Here is a 16,648-nt window from a genome sequence, read left to right as displayed (position 1 = left end):
TCCATCATTTATAAGTTTCAGCTTCAAAGCACATGATAATCTTTAGATGACACTGGTAGAAAATCAGCCTGTTTATATAGAGGTAGAGATTATGAAATGGATCGATTTTAGAAAATAACCAAACACATTTTGTTATTCATCATTTTAAATGATTCAGTTAAATTCTTTATATCATTGAACAATTAAAATATTCTACATTGTGAAATGTGCATAGGGGTTTCCATATTAGAGAAGCTTTCATTTCAGAAATGTATATTTTGTACATTGATTTAGTAGTTCATCCAGTGAACACATTTTTATTGAATTTTAGGCTCATCCTTTTATTAGACCCTGAGTATACCAGGCAATTTTGCCCAAGTTATTATTCTTAGTCTTTGAAACACTCGGGGAGAGAGTACTTTTTCTTTGTTCACTTGAGATTGTATTGGGAATTTTTGCATATTCATTTTTTATGTTGTATTTTACTGTGAAAATTTGTTTTACTATACTTTGATTTCTTTCATTTTCATATTTAGGTTAGTGTCAATGAAAGAATACAAGTAAAATTTTTAAATGGACTATACAATGGTTCTATGTAGCATTCACAGTAGCAAATATATTTATATTTCTCACTTCACTTTTCCTAGAAGGTAAAAGTGGTCTGATTTTTCATCTTAATTTATGGGAACAAAAAGAAAACAAATGTATGTCTAAATGTGATAAACATGTAAGAGGAGAAATACCTAATGTAAATGATAAGTTAATGGGTGCAGCAAACCAACATGGCACATGTATACCTATGTAAGAAACTTGCATGTTGAGCATATTTACTCTAGAACTTAAAGTATAGTAAAAAAATAAAAAATGACCAGGGGGGAACTTAGAAAATATCTTGAGACAGATGAAAATGAAAACACTACATACCAAAACGTATGTGATGCAGTGAAAACAGAGCTAAAGGGGAAATTGAAAGCTGTAAAAGCTTATATTAAAAAAGAAGAAAGCCCTCAAACCAATGAACTGACTTTACAAGTTAAGGAACTAGAAAAAGAAGAAATAAACACATAGCTAGGAAGAGGAAGAAAATAAGAAAGACTAAAGCAGACCCCAGGTCTTCATCCTTACTTCTCAGTCCTTGCAAGTTTGTTGATGAAGAGAAGGATTTCATGATTCACCTCTGACAACCTCCCAAGCACAGTCACTGTATTTCTTCTTTTTCAGGTAGATTCTCTAGATTCCCATAGATTCTGGAAGTGCCTCCTCAAGGCCAGTGTAGGGCCCCAATCACCCCTACAGATTCTTCCTCTCCTGTTGCCTGCCCTAAGCAATACTCCAGGCATTCTAGCTGCTGTTGAAATCCAGTGTGGAGCTGGTCCAGGAGGGTCATGTTCTAGGCAACAGAGGAGCGCTCTGTGGGGAAGAGTCTGAAGATCTGCTGAAGCATCTCATGGAGGACAGACAGGGCCTGGGCCTTCTGCAAATGGCTGCCATCCACATCTCCAGGGGGAACCTGAAGTCTCTTCTCTCCTTGAGATACAAGAAAGTGGAGATTCTCCACATTTGGCCCAGAAGTGCCAAGATGTTCCTGGTAAGTAGGTCATGGTTCTGAGGCAGGTCAAAGCCCAGAGATCCAACAGGGCCACAGTGGCAAAGCAGCAGGGCCACCAGTAGAAGAAGCAGTAGGACTACTGGGAAATGAGGGTGCTGCTGGCCTAGCTGAGCTGGGGTCTGGATGAACCTTGGACTTCAGGTTCTCTCAAGGCATTCTTTTTATGCATGGCTTATAGTTGGAAACAAATAGTTTTCAGGGTTGGCCAAGATGGCCACCTAGAAGCTGCTAGTGTGTGCCACTCTCGTGGAGAGAAATGGAAGGGGCGAGTAAATATAGCACCTTCAACTGAAATATCCAGGTACACACACTGGGACTCAAGAAAACAACTTGACCAATGGAGAACAGAGCAAAGCAAGGCAGGACAACTGCCTACCCAGGAATGACACAGAGCCAGGGGAGTCTCTCCTGCCCAGGGAAGTGGTGAGTAAGTGAGCAGCCCTGGGGACCCATGCTTCTCCCACAGATCTTTGCAATCCTCAGGTCAGGAGATCTCCTAGTGAACCCAGTCTACCAGGGCCTTCAGTCTGACATGCAGGGCTACATAGGGTTTCAGCAGAGCAGCTGCTCAGGCATGCATGGGTACACTGGAACCTTAGATAGCCAGGCTTCCCCACAAAAGAAGCTATAACTCCAGCCAAGCAGGAGGCTAGACCCCTGTACATACCCCTAGGAAAGGGGTTTCATCCAGGGGGCTGGGCAGTGACAAGTGGCAGGCCCACCTTCCATGGCCTGTCTCAGGGTAAGACCCACTGGCTTGGGAATCCAGCCAGCCACTGGTAGCAGCCTCATACCTCCCTGACATGGAGCTCACAGCAGCAGGGTGTGGGCTGCCATCTTTGCTGTTTCACAGCCTCAGGCATTGGAGCCTTTGGGTTCTAGGGAGTCCAAGGCAGCTAGGGACTGGAACAGCCACCCAGCACAGCCCAGCAGCTCTTGCAGAGAAGCAGTCAGATTGCTTATTCACATCGATCCCAAATCCTGTTTCTTTTCACTGGGTGGAATCGCCCCACTGGGGTCTCCAGTCACCTCCACCACTGTTTTCTGGTGGGCAGCAGTTTCCAATGTCCCTGGGATGGTGCTCCCAAAGGGAAGGGTAGATTGCCATTGTTGCTGTTTAGCAGCCTTAGCCATTCTTGCAAATGCCATTCTTTTGTGCTGGTGGTGGTAGCAGACCCCCAGCACAGCACAGCTGCTCTACCAAAAAGTGGCCAAACTGTTTTTTCACCTGAGTCCCTGATGCTATTTCTCCTCAGTGGGTGTGATATCCCAACTGGGGTCTCCAGCCACCTCCTGCAGGTATGTTGCAGGAGGCAACAGGTTGTACCTCTCTGGAACAGAGCTCCCAGAGGGAGGGGCAGGCCCCCATCTTCACTGTTTCATAGCCTTCACTGTTGATACCTTCAGGAACTGAAAAACGCGAGGTGACTATGGTCTGGATTGGACCCCTAGCATATTGCAGCAGCCCTATGGCAAAATGGCCAGACTGTGTGTTATGTGAGTCCCTGATCCCCTATCACCTGACTGGGTGGGTCTGCCAGGCCTGGAACTGCAGCCACCAGCTGAGACTATCGAGCCAATAGCAGCTCTGCAACTCCCTAGAACAGAATTCCCTGTGAGAAGGGTGGGTTTCCATCTTTGCTCTCTCATAGCTCTTACCCTTGCTGTCACCAGGCTCTGGAGAGTTTGAGGGGAACAGCGGCTGGTCCAGATCCCTAGCACAGAGCAACTACCTCACAGAAGAGTAGACAGACTGTTCTCCATGCTGTTCCTTGTTGTCACCTCTCCACAATGGGCAGGGCCACCTGACCAGAGACTCCAGCACAGGCACCCTTCCCCTGCCTCATCACCTCTGGACTGCAGGCAGTCCAGCATTTCTCCAAGGAAGAAATCCCACAGTCAACCCACAACCCCTTTACCACTACTGTTGCAGTGGGACAGCCCCAGGAGCCCTCTGGCTGGGGAAGGAGCAAAGGGCCTAGTCACTACACTCCCACCTCCAGCACATCATAGCCACTATGCGAAGAGGAGTCCAGCCCCTTTTCCCTGGGAATCCCCATCCCTATTCTTCAGCAGGCAGGGCCCCCAGCCCATGACTGCAAAACAGTCACCCTACCCATGGCTGAGCATAGCCATTGGTAGTTGCCTGGAGTTTCCCTGGGTAGAGGTCCCAGAGCCATGCTACCTCTGCCACTGCCACAGCAGCAGTTTTATCCCTGCTGCCTTGGGTCTGGGGAAGAAACAAAGAGTCTGAAGCTCTTTGTTTACAAACTTAACAGCATGCCACAGTCACCTGAACTTACATCACGCTGCAGTTACCATATGGTGAGGAGAACAGTCTCTACTCCTGGTAAGATTGCCGCCTTCTGTTTCCCAAAATGTGAAGCCCCAAGCGTACACCAGCAGTGCAGCCACCCAACCCCTCTGGCTAAACACTCCCATGAACATGGCTTCACATTTCTTGGAGGTGGAGACTCCAGGGGCAACAGAAAGCCTGTCTATCACTGCCTCTGCAGTGGCACTACCCCAGCTACCTTGGAGCTAATGAAGCAGCAGAGACCCCAAGTGCCTTATCCATACCTCCAACAAGCTGCAGTCAACCCAAGAGAAGAAGCCAGTCTGTCTCCCATTGGTCAACCACCCCCCACCTCACATCACCAGGCAGGGAACCCCTGGCTTGGGCCCACAGCAGAGACACCCCCATCCCAGGCTGAATGCGCTGAGTGATTGCTCACCTGCATCTCTGGGGTGGAGCCCCCAGGAGACAAGCAAAAGACCCTCAGTTAAAACTACTACTAAGGTCTCTTCCTTCGATGCCTCCAAGGTGGGGAGAAAACATTAAGACTGAGATCACCCCAGAGCTGTTGTGTGCAGCCTGGGAGTGCCAAGATACAAGCTACAGTCAGCACTCAAGTGGGAGAGGAGCCCACACTTTCATAGCATTGAGAAGGAGCACGGCTGCAACTGTGAGGAAATATAGGGGAGCCACATGACTGAGCAAGAGCCTGACAACTGACCACTACACCTAAGAGTCACCTACTAGGTCATGCCCAAAGCTTCAACACTAAAAAGTCTCACTAACATACCCTCATTCAACCAAAGACAAGTCAGCTACAATAAAGACCCTGCACAAAGCTGCAGCCCTGTGAACACATCCTGAACTGAAGTCTATTTATTGACTGAACTCAAGCTACACTGCCATATGCAGAGATGAGAAAGAACCAATGCAAGAACTCTGGTAACTCAAATGGACAGAGTATCTTATGTCCTCCAAATAATCACACTAGTTCTCCAACAAGGGTTCTTAACCAAAATGAGTTAGCTAAAATGACAGAAATGTAATTCAGATTATGGACAGAAAGGAATTTCACTGAAATTCAAGAAAACGGTAAAACCTAAACCAAGGAAACTAAGAATCACAATCAAAGGATAGAGGAGCTGACAGACAAAATAGCCAGTATGAAAAAGAACCTAACGGACCTAGTAGATGTACACACTACAAGAATTTCACAATGCAATCACAAGTATTAACAGCGGAATAGACCAAGCTGAGGACAGAATCTCAGGACTTGAAGACTGGCTCTCTGAAATAAGACAGTCAGATAAAAATAAAGAAAAAAGAATGAAGAGCAATGAACAAAACCTCCAAGAAATAGGGGACTTTATAAAGAAGCCAAATAGGAATCAGTTGCATCCTTCAAAGTGACAGGGAGAAGGCAAACAACTTGGAAGGTATATTTTAGGATATTATCTATGAAAACTTCTACAACCTTGATAGAGAGACCAAAAGTCAAATTCCCTTGAATATCTACACTGAGATTGGCCGGCTGTTCTAATTCCTAGTCTAGCACAATCCATAGGTGAAGGGATAAGTTAGGAGGCCCCGGGGAGGCTGGGCAGGCTGGAGGAAAGGGACACATCCTGACCCTTTCTCTTTCCCCATAGCTGTCCCTTGCCCCAAGAGGACATGTCATGCCTGAAGCTGGGCGTATTTTCTCTCTCTAACATACAAAAGTTAAGGAAATGGGCTAATTCCAGTACCGTGATAGTTCTTTCTTGGGAAGAGCCTCTTTTTAGCTATGAAGATAAATTTCCTGCCAGGAGGCCTACTTCTGCATTCACAGCCTGCTCTCCACAGACTTGGCTGCTGTCTTGGTGCATTTTGACCAGTTGGGGGCTCTCTTTCCCTGTAAATGTTGTAATCGTCTCAAAGTAAAATGGAACCTGCCTTTTATTTCCTTTTTTGCTAAGCGACTGTTATGTCATTGTAATGGCGACATTCCCTGTTTTACAGAAATATTCATCATAAGAAAGGAAAGAGAGTGTTTTATAAAAGAGCTTCTGAAAAACCTAGAACTTTCACTGAACTTCTGTTTTAATTTGTGATTTTGTACTCTTAAGGGGAAAGTGATGGGTAAAACCCACAAGAGAACTGAAAACAGCTGTATGAAGAGGCAGTGTAGGCTAATGATGAGTGAAGAAGAGAGCACAGTGCGCATTCTAGAGGAAGAGGAAGGAAACTAATGTGATATGGGAGTGAAAAATGGGATATAGAAAAGCAGGGAGGAAAGGGGAAAGTGTGTCAGCTCTCAGAACCAGCAAAGATGTATACTTTACTTAAGATTAGGAGAGTAACTTCATATGGGAGTGTACTCTGGAATTCTGAGAGCCAGGAAATGAATGTGCCAGGTGTCAGAATCAGTTAACCATCTACACGTGTATTCTGCACTTCAATCTAGATGCTGCTCCTCTGTCAGGTATTTATACAAGCCACCATTTCCTGACTGAATATAAGTAGGACTTTGAAATGAGGTGAGACAACTTTTCAGCCTCTCTAGAATTCATGACAGAATTCTGTTGTTTTACGCTGCCTAAAAACAATATATACAAGCAGAATGGAATTTCAATGTAAAATAAGTTCTTATTATTTATACCTGATGGGTAAATTTTGTGTTAGGATTTCATTAATACTTATTAATCTCCTTTTTTCCTCAATTATACACAACCATCTCCTGCTCTCTGAATTTCCTTGGTTCATGTTGTATTTTCAGCTGATTTTGACCAACTCTTTCCTTCCTTCTTTCCTTCCTTCCTTCTTTCTTTCTTTTTCTTTCTTTCTTTCTTTCTATCTTTCTTTTCTTTTCTTTTCCTTCTTTCTTTCTTTCTCTCTTTCTTTCTTTCTTTCTCTCTCTTTCTTTCTTTCTTTTTCTTTCTCTCTTCTTTCTTTCTTTCTTCCTTCCTTCCTTCCTTTCTTTCTTTCTTTCTTTCTTTCTTTCTTTCTTTCTTTCTTTCTTTCTTTCTTTCTTTCTTTCTTTCTTTCTTTCTGTCTTTCTTTCTTTTTCTTTCTTTCTTTTGATTTTGCATTAAATTCCGGAATACATGGGCAGAATGTGCAGATTTGTTACATAGTTATACCTGTGCAATTGTGGTTTGCTGCACCTGTCAACTCGTCACCTAGGTTTTAAGCACAATGTTTTTTTTAATCCATTCTATCACTGATGGGCATTTGGGTTGGTTTCCTTTTTTTGCTATTGTAAATAGTGTTGCAATAAACATACACATGCATGTATTTTTATCATACAATGATTTATATTCCTTTGGGTATATACTCAGGAATGGGATTGCTGGGTCAAATGGTATTTCTGGTTCTAGATCGTTGATGAATCGCCACACTGTCTTCCACAATGGTTGGACTAATTTACATTCTCACCAACAGTGTAAAAGCTTTCCTATTTTTCCACAGCTTCACCAGCATCTGTTGTTTCCTGACTTTTTAGTAATCGCCATTCTGAGTGGCATGAGATGGTATCTCATTGCGGTTTTGATTTGCATTTCTCTAATGATCAGTGATGTTGAGCTCTTTTCATGTTTATTGGCCGCATAAATGTCTGCTTTTGAGAAGTGTCTGTTCACGTCCTTTGCCCACTTTATGATGGGGCTTTTTTGTGTGTGCAAATTTGTTTAAGTTCTTTGTACATTCTGGATATTAGAGCTCCGTCCATTGGGTAGACTGCAAAAATTTTCTCTCATTCTTAATGTTGCCTGTTCGCCCTGGTGATTGATAGTTTCTTTTGCTGTGCAGAATCTCTTTAATTAGATGCCATTTGTCAATTTTAGCTTTGGTTGCAGTTGCTTTTGGCGATTTCATCATAAAATCTTTGCCCATGCCGATGTCCTGAATGTTATTGCCTATGTTTTCTCTAGAGTTTTTATGGTTTTGGGTTTTACATGTACGTGTTTAATCCATCTTGAGTTCATTTTTGTATAAGGTGTAAGGAAGGGGTTTCAATTTTCTGCCTATGGCTATCCAGTTTTCCCAGCACCATTTATTAAATAGGTAATCCTTTCCCCGTTCCTAAAGTATTGAGAAAGAGATTCTCTTTTCTCGTTTCCGATTTTATTTTATGAAAGAACTGTGTCAGTGTTTACTGACATTTAACAGAGTATTAATCAAAATAATGATCAATTACTATTGTAAATGATTTTACATTTTATGCTTTAAATATATAAATTATTAAATGTATTAATATGATTCACCAATGCATCACATTTGTGAAATTTATTCAGTGACATATATTTTGAAAAAGGAAACACTATGCGGATAAAAGATAATCCACATTTTTTGGGGGTCCAACCTCATTACTTGCCACCATTGCAAAGGCAGATTTCTCACAATTTTCTATATGTGTTATCTTGATTTTTCTTTTCTGATTCACTCTTCTGTCTACCCCAATATGGCTTCTGCTGGTTAATTCTATCAATCCAGCTCTCAGTAAGCTCTGCACTCCCATCTGTTTTCTTGCTATAGTCCTCAGTTTTAATTCACATTTTCCATAAGTCTATTTATTCTTTTTCTAAGCACATTTATTTTCTAAATCCACGTTTATCACCATTCCCTCTCGTCCTTCTAATGTTAAGGTATTCCACCTCTGTTTTCTTTGTGTCTCTTCTGTTCCCCCACTTTAATGGTGGAAGGTCCTCAGAATCCAGTTTAAGTCTTTTTTTCCCTCTCCACTTGCTCCCCACATGACAGCCTTCATTTTTGGCCTTTCCATTGCCAGTTATGAACTTCCAGATATCGTATTCCTTGGAAACTCAAAACTCATATATCTGACTGACAATGTACATTTTCAATTACGTGTTGAAAGTCAGTTTACAGAGAATATCTCTGCTTTCATTTCCAGATATGTCTCAATCTACCTTCTGCTAAGAGGAATTCATTGTTTTTTTTTACTTCCTCACATTATAGCAGATAGCATAACTGATATTAATTCAGCATTATTATTGTTTTTAGATTTCTTTCCTGACAAAAATCAAAGATACAAGAGAACAGGGACTGTATATTTTATGTTCACATTTATTTCCTGAAGGCAACATATAACCAGGTACAGAAAAATGTATTTTTTTATAACTTGAATAAAATTATGATAGGTGAGTTAATTAAATCATCTATTTTTAAGTCAGATTGTAAAGTCAGGCTTGGCATTTTATCTTAAAGAATAAGCACACACAAGAAATTTTGTAGAGTAAAAATTTAATGAAAAAGGAAATTAATATATTTGCTAAATATGAAGAACATATATTGGTACATTAACCACAATGTAAAGGTACACATGATATTACATAAAAAATAATTTAAATCTTAAAAATAATTAAATAAATAAATATTTAAATAAATAGATGAACAGAGACATCAGCATGGTCATCTGTAAAGGACTAGTGCCTGCACAGGTAAACACGACGCTTCTTTACACTGCTGAAAACATTCGAAAATTTTGATTCAACTCGTGGTGGTTATAGAAGTGAGTCTTTGAAATGGAAGAACTCATGAAAGTGTGAGATGATGTATTCGTCAATGAGGATCATTTCCATGTTGAACCAGTTTTCAATCCTTCCTCCTTAATCTTTTTTGCAAGTTTGTTGAAAAAGAGAAGGATCTCATGATTTCTGCTCTGACAACCTCCCAGGCACAAGGGCTGTATTTCTTCTCTGTGAGATAAACAGTGATTCTTTGGAAGTATTTCTTCACAGCCAGGATGGAGTCCTCATTCATCAGGGGAGTCTCTTCCACCCCAACCTCCTGTATCACACAGGCTTCCAGGTCATTCAGTTGCTGGTAAAGTTCAGTGGAAAATTTTTCTAGGAGGCTCTGTTCCCAAGCAGCAGATGAGTCCTTTGTGCCGAAGAGATTGAAGGTCTGCTGGATCATCTCATGGAGGACAGAGATGGCTTGAGCCTTCTGCAACTGGTTGCCATCAAATTCCTCCTGGGGAAATTCAAAGTCATGTCTGTCCTTCAGGCAGGAGAAAGGAGAGATTCTTCCCATTTGTGCCAGGAGTATCAAGGCCCTTCTATTACCCAGGCTGTGGGTCTGAGGCAGATCACAGCCCAGAGAACAGATGGATTTGTAGCTGAGCACCAGCACGGCCATCAGTAAAGAAAAGGACAGGGCCATTGGGATGTTGCAAATATCGCTAGGCTACTTGAGATGGGTCACCTTGAACCTTGGCCTCTAGGTTTTCTGAAGACTTTGCTCTGTGCATAGGTCTTAAATAGTGAACATACTAATTTCCATTTTCTAAATGCCCTTGTTTCACTTTCTCTCTCTGTTTTTGCTTTCTTTATGCATTCTCTACATGTGTTTAACAATGTTTTTCATTTTTTTTCATCATTGCCTATTTTTCCCCTGCACTCAAAGCCTTTTATGGTATTTTTTTCTAATTGAAATCTTCATAAAATTTTAATAACATAGATTTGGCATATCTATTTAGGTATACTACATATACCTCTACTTCACAGATAAGAACTATAAAGTTTGCTCTTTTTATTTAAAGTAAAGTTAATGACAGAAAAGTTAAACTAAAATCTAAGTTTAAAAGCTATTGACATTTAACTTAATTTGAGAAGTATATTTGTGGAATAACTTCTCATGTAATTTGTTCATGTAAATTTTGTATCAAATACATATGCAAAAGAAAAATCTATATAAATACACATTAGTAATATGAATATAATTACATACCTAATAATTCAAAACTGCTAAAAATATGAATCAATAATTTTTAAAAATTTCTCCCCTAGTCTATGAAGCTTTGAGTTTTGCTGTATATGAGAAAATAATTTTTAAAGTTTACTAGCTGCAGTTTTCATCCAGATATTGCCAACACTTTTTTCTTTTCAGCACTTGACATAAATGTAGATGTGTTGAATAACTTTAGTAGAAATAAATCATATAATATGAGCTATTTGCATTTAATCCTCAAAGTCTACAAAACATCCTGAAGAACTGAGGATCAAACATAACTAATAACCATAAGATAATCAATGTCAGCCCAAAGATATGCAGGTTAAAGCCACATATTGTGATGAGACTTTAAGATCCAGCAAAAAATGGACGAAAAGTCCTTCAATCACAGCCATCTATTTGCCATAGGTTTCTAACACTGATCTTACAAATATTTTGTTTATCTTCATGAACTCAATACCAGTGCTTCTCATATCATACACAAGAAAACCCAATGAGAAAGATGTATGTTAAGCAAAGAAATTTTGCTGGATAGAGTTGTTGGGGAGTCACAAACTATTGTAATATGTCAGAGTTGTTTACACTACGAGAACTAATTTTTGTACCCTTAGAAGAAATATCATTCCAATAAACATATGTGACTTAGAAAATGTTATCAATTAAATCATTTTTGGCATTTTTCACTGAAGTTCATATTCCCTAAAGGTTTTCAGAAGTTCCTATCCAAGTCAATTCTTATCAAATAAAAAAGACCATCTTTGTTCTAAATTCATAAATTTATAAATATTGAATATGATTATGTAAAGAATTAACTTTCAGAGTGGTCCTGAACTCTGGCAAAGTTAGTTTGCCTCGGCCCTATAGATACTGAGTCCTTAAATGGAATGAGGTCTGTTTTAGCAAATCAGCCATTTAGGAGGTGGAGTTTTTACTAGTTTCTCATTTTTTCTTCTACTGGAAAGTGTTCAAGAATGAAGCTATTTTTCTTCATCATGGCCATATTTGCTGGGATTCTAACAGACAATGACAAAAATTTCCATTCAGCTTTTACTAAAAATCAATAATGCTCATTTAGTTTACTGCTAAAACCACTGGGGATCTAGTTTTTTAAGGTGCATGTAGATCCGGGGATTCAAGATGCAAGAGCAGCATAGTATCATCCTTTGCCTCGCACTATATTAACTGTTTATGACTTCATCTCTAATCCGTCCTCTACTTTGTTATAATAGAAAATAACTAGCCTGGTGTCAAACACAGAGTCACATATCAAAATTCAAACTCTCCAATTCACCGAGTTTATAGCAATCGGACAATTTGCTATTCCCAAAAGGAGGGAATAATATTCTCTGTCCACCAAATAATCCTACAGCTTTCCTTCCCTGGATCAAATCCCCAGAATGTGTATGTGAAATGTAAATACTTGTGAGATCACTTTTCCATCATTTATAAGTTTCAGCTTCAAATCACATGATAATCTTTAGATGACACTGGTAGAAAATCAGCCTGTTTATATAGAGGTAGAGATTATGAAATGGATCGATTTTAGAAAATAACCAAACACATTTTATTATTCATTATTTTAAATGATTCAGTTAAATTCTTTATATCATTGAACAATTAAAATATTCTACATTGTGAAATGTGCATAGGGGTTTCCATATTAGAGGAGCTTTCATTTCAGAAATGTATATTTTGTACATTGATTTAGTAGTTTATCCAGTGAACACATTTTTATTGAATTTTAGGCTCATCCTTTTATTAGACCCTGAGTATACCAGGTAATTTTGCCCAAGTTATTATTCTTAGTCTTTGAAACACTCGGGGAGAGAGTACTTTTCCTTTGTTCACTTGAGATTGTATTGGGAATTTTTGCATATTCATTTTTTATGTTGTATTTTACTGTGAAAATTTGTTTTACTATACTTTGATTTCTTTCACTTTCATATTCAGGTTAGTGTCAATGAAAGAATACAAATAAAATTTTTAAATGGACTATACAATGGTTCTATGTAGCATTCACAGTAGCAAATATATTTATATTTCTCACTTCACGTTTCCTAGAAGGTAAAAGTGTTCTGATTTTTCATCTTAATTTATGGGAACAAAAAGAAAACAAATGTATGTCTAAATGTGATAAACCTGTAAGAGGAGAAATACCTAATGTAAATGACAAGTTAATGGGTGCAGCAAACCAACATGGCACATGTATACCTATGTAAGAAACTCGCATGTTGAGCATATTTACTCTAGAACTTAAAGTATAGTAAAAAAATAAAAAATGACCAGGGGGGAACTTAGAAAATATCTTGAGACAGATGAAAATGAAAACACTACATACCAAAACGTATGTGATGCAGTGAAAACAGAGCTAAAGGGGAAATTGAAAGCTGTAAAAGCTTATATTAAAAAAGAAGAAAGCCCTCAAACCAATGAACTAACTTTACAAGTTAAGGAACTAGAAAAAGAAGAAATAAACACATAGCTAGGAAGAGGAAGAAAATAAAAAAGACTGGAGCAGACCCCAGGTCTTCATCCTTACTTCTCAGTCCTTGGAAGTTTGTTGATGAAGAGAAGGATTTCATGATTCACCTCTGACAACCTCCCAAGCACAGTCACTGTATTTCTTCTCTTTCAGGTAGATTCTCTAGATTCCCATAGATTCCCTGGAAGTACCTCCTCAAGGCCAGTGTAGGGCCCCAATCACCCCTACAGATTCTTCCTCTCCTGTTGCCTGCCCTAAGCAAGACTCCGGGCATTCTAGCTGCTGTTGAAATCCAGTGTGGAGCTGGTCCAGGAGGGTCTTGTTCTAGGCAACAGAGGAGCGCTCTGTGGGGAAGAGTCTGAAGATCTGCTGAAGCATCTCATGGAGGACAGACAGGGCCTGGGCCTTCTGCAAATGGCTGCCATCCACATCTCCAGGGGGAACCTGAAGTCTCTTCTCTCCTTGAGACACAAGAAAGTGGAGATTCTCCACATTTGGCCCAGAAGTGCCAAGATGTTCCTGCTAAGTAGGCCATGGTTCTGAGGCAGGTCAAAGCCCAGAGATCCAACAGGGCCACAGTGGCAAAGCAGCAGGGCCACCAGTAGAAGAAGCAGTAGGACCATTGGGAAACGAGGGTGCTGCTGGCCTAGCTGAGCTGGGGTCTGGATGAACCTTGGACTTCAGGTTCTCTCAAGGCATTCTTTTTATGCGTGGCTTATAGTTGGAAACAAATAGTTTTCAGGGTTGGCCAAGATGGCCACCTAGAAGCTGCTAGTGTGTGCCACTCTCGTGGAGAGAAATGGAAGGGGTGAGTAAATATAGCACCTTCAACTGAAATATCCAGGTACACACACTGGGACTCAAGAAAACAACTTGACCAATGGAGAACAGAGCAAAGCAAGGCAGGACAACTGCCTACCCAGGAGTAACACAGAGCCAGGGGAGCCTCTCCTGCCCAGGGAAGTGGTGAGTAAGTGAGCAGCCCTGGGGACCCATGCTTCTCCCACAGATCTTTGCAATCCTCAGGTCAGGAGATCTCCTAGTGAACCCAATCTACCAGGGCCTTCAGTCTGACATGCAGGGCTACATAGGGTTTCAGCAGAGCAGCTGCTCAGGCATGCATGGGTACCCTGGAAACTTAGATAGCCAGGCTTCCCCACAAAAGAAGCTATAACTCCAGCCAAGCAGGAGGCTAGACCCCTGTACATACCCCTAGGAAAGGGGTTTCATCCAGGGGGCTGGGCAGTGACAAGTGGCAGGCCCACCTTCCATGGCCTGTCTCAGGGTAAGACCCACTGGCTTGGGAATCCAGCCAGCCACTGGTAGCAGCCTCATACCTCCCTGACATGGAGCTCACAGCAGCAGGGTGTGGGCTGCCATCTTTGCTGTTTCACAGCCTTAGGTATTGGAGCCTTTGGGTTCTAGGGAGCCCAAGGCAGCTAGGGAGTGGAGCAGCCACCCAGCAGAGCCCAGCAGCTCTACAGAGAAGTCAGATTGCTTATTCATGTCAATCCCAAATCCTGTTTCTTTTCACTGGGTGGAATCTCCCCACTGGGGTCTCCAGTCACCGCCACCGCTGTTTTCTCGTGGGCAGCAATTTCGAATGTCCCTGGGATGGCACTCCCAAAGGGAAGGGTAGGTTGCCATTGTTGCTGTTTAGCAGCCTTAGCCATTCTTGCAAATGCCATTCTTTTGTGCTGGGGGTAGCAGCAGACCCCCAGCACAGCACAGCTGCTCTACGAAAAAGTGGCCAGACTTTTTTCACCTGAGTCCCTGATGCTGTTTCTCCTCAGTGGGCGGGATATCCCCACCTGGGTCTCCAGCCACCTCCTGGAGGTATGTTGCAGGAGGCAACAGGTTGTACCTCTCTGGAACAGAGCTCCCAGAGGGAGGGGCAGCCCCCATCTTCATTGTTTCATAGCCTTCACTGTTGATATCTTCAGGTACTGAAAAATGTGAGGTGACTATGGTTTGGATTGGACCCCCAGCATATTGCAGCAACCCTATGGAAAAGTGGCCAGACTGTGTGTTATGTGGGTCCGTGATCCCCTATCTCCTCACTGGGTGGGTCTGCCAGGCCTGGGTCTGCAGCCACCAGCTGAGGCTATTGAGCCAATGGCAGCTCTGCAACTCCCTGGAACAGAGCTCCCAGTGAAAATGGTGGGTTGCAATCTTTGCTTTCTCACAGCTCTTGCCCTTGCTGTCTCCAGGCTCTGGAGAGTCTGCAGGGAATGGCGGCTGGTCCAGATCCCCAACACAGAGCAACTGCCTCACAGAAGAGTGGCCACACTGTTCTCCACACAGTTCCTGGTTGTCACCTCTCCTCAGTGGGCAGAACCACCTGACCAGAGACTCCAGCACAGGCACCCTTCCCCTGCCTCATCAGGCAGTCCAGCATTTCTCCAAGGAAGAAATCTCACAGTCAACCCACAACCCCTTCACCAATACTGTTGCAGTGGGACAGCCCCAGGAGCCCTCTGGCTGGGGACGGAACAAAGGGCCTAATCACTACAATGGCACCTCCAGCACATCATAGCCACCATATGAAGAGGAGTCCAGCCCCTCTTCCCTGAGAATCCCCATCCCTATTCTTCAGGAGGCAGGGCCCCCAGCCCATGACTGCAAAACAGTCACCCTACCCATGGCTGAGCACATCCACTGGTAGTTGCCTGGAGTTTCCCTGGGTAGAGGTCCCAGAGCCATCCTACCTCTGCCACTGCCACAGCAGCAGTTTTATCCCTGCTGCCTTGGGTCTGGGGAAGAAACAAAGAGTCTGAAACTCTTTGTTTACAGGCTTGCAGCATGCTGCAGTCACCTGAACTTACAGCACACTGCAGTTACCATATGGTGAGGAGAACAGTCTCTACTCCTGGTAAGATTGCCGCCTTCTGTTTCCCAAAATGTGAAGCCCCAAGCGTACACCAGCAGTGCAGCCACCCAACCCCTCTGGCTAAACACTCCCATTGACATGGCTTCACATTTCTTGGAGGTGGAGACTCCAGGGGCAACAGAAAGCCTGTCTATCACTGCCTCTGCAGTGGCACTACCCCAGCTACCTTGGAGCTAATGAAGCAGCAGAGACCCCAAGTGCTTTATCCATACCTCCAACAAGCTGCAGTCAACCCAAGAGAGGAGACCAGTCTGTCTCCCATTGGTCAACCACCCACCCCTCACATCACCAGGCAGGGAACCCCTGGCTTGGGCCCACAGCACAGACACCCCCATCCCAGGCTGAATGCACTGAGTGATTGCTCACCTGCATCTCTGGGGTGGAGCCCCCAGGAGACAAGCAAAAGTCCCTCAGTTAAAACTACTACCAGGTCCCTTCCTTCGATGCCTCCAAGGTGGGGAGAAAACATTAACCCTGAGATCACCTCAGAGCTGTTGTGTGCAGCCTGGGAGTGCCAAGATACAAGCTACAGTCAGCACTCAAGTGGGAGAGGAGCCCAAGCTTTCAAAGCATTGAGACAGAGCATGGCTGCAACCGTGAGGAAATGTAGGGGAGACACATGACTGAGCAAGAGCCTGACAACTGACCACTGCACTTAAGAGT

General features: G+C 42.5%; 1 protein-coding gene and 2 pseudogenes across 1 annotated transcript; all 3 read right to left on the bottom strand.

Moving 5' to 3' along the window:
• Positions 1–23: 23 nt before the first annotated feature.
• On the bottom strand, positions 24–2,722 carry LOC100938405 (interferon omega-1-like; annotated as a pseudogene).
• A 6,387-nt stretch (positions 2,723–9,109) lies between these two features.
• On the bottom strand, positions 9,110–10,136 carry LOC100459543 (interferon alpha-10). Its single transcript, XM_002834106.6, has one exon. It carries the CDS (start codon positions 10,041–10,043, stop codon positions 9,474–9,476), a length of 570 nt encoding a protein of 189 aa, XP_002834152.2. The 5' UTR covers positions 10,044–10,136; the 3' UTR covers positions 9,110–9,473.
• A 1,454-nt stretch (positions 10,137–11,590) lies between these two features.
• On the bottom strand, positions 11,591–13,718 carry LOC100436662 (interferon omega-1-like; annotated as a pseudogene).
• Positions 13,719–16,648: the final 2,930 nt, after the last annotated feature.

This window comes from Pongo abelii, chromosome 13 (genome assembly GCF_028885655.2).
Source record: "Pongo abelii isolate AG06213 chromosome 13, NHGRI_mPonAbe1-v2.0_pri, whole genome shotgun sequence".
Classification (NCBI taxonomy): Eukaryota; Metazoa; Chordata; class Mammalia; order Primates; family Hominidae; genus Pongo; species Pongo abelii.
The sequence above is the reverse complement of the archived record's forward strand: the minus strand, read 5'-3'. Positions and strand labels throughout refer to the sequence as shown.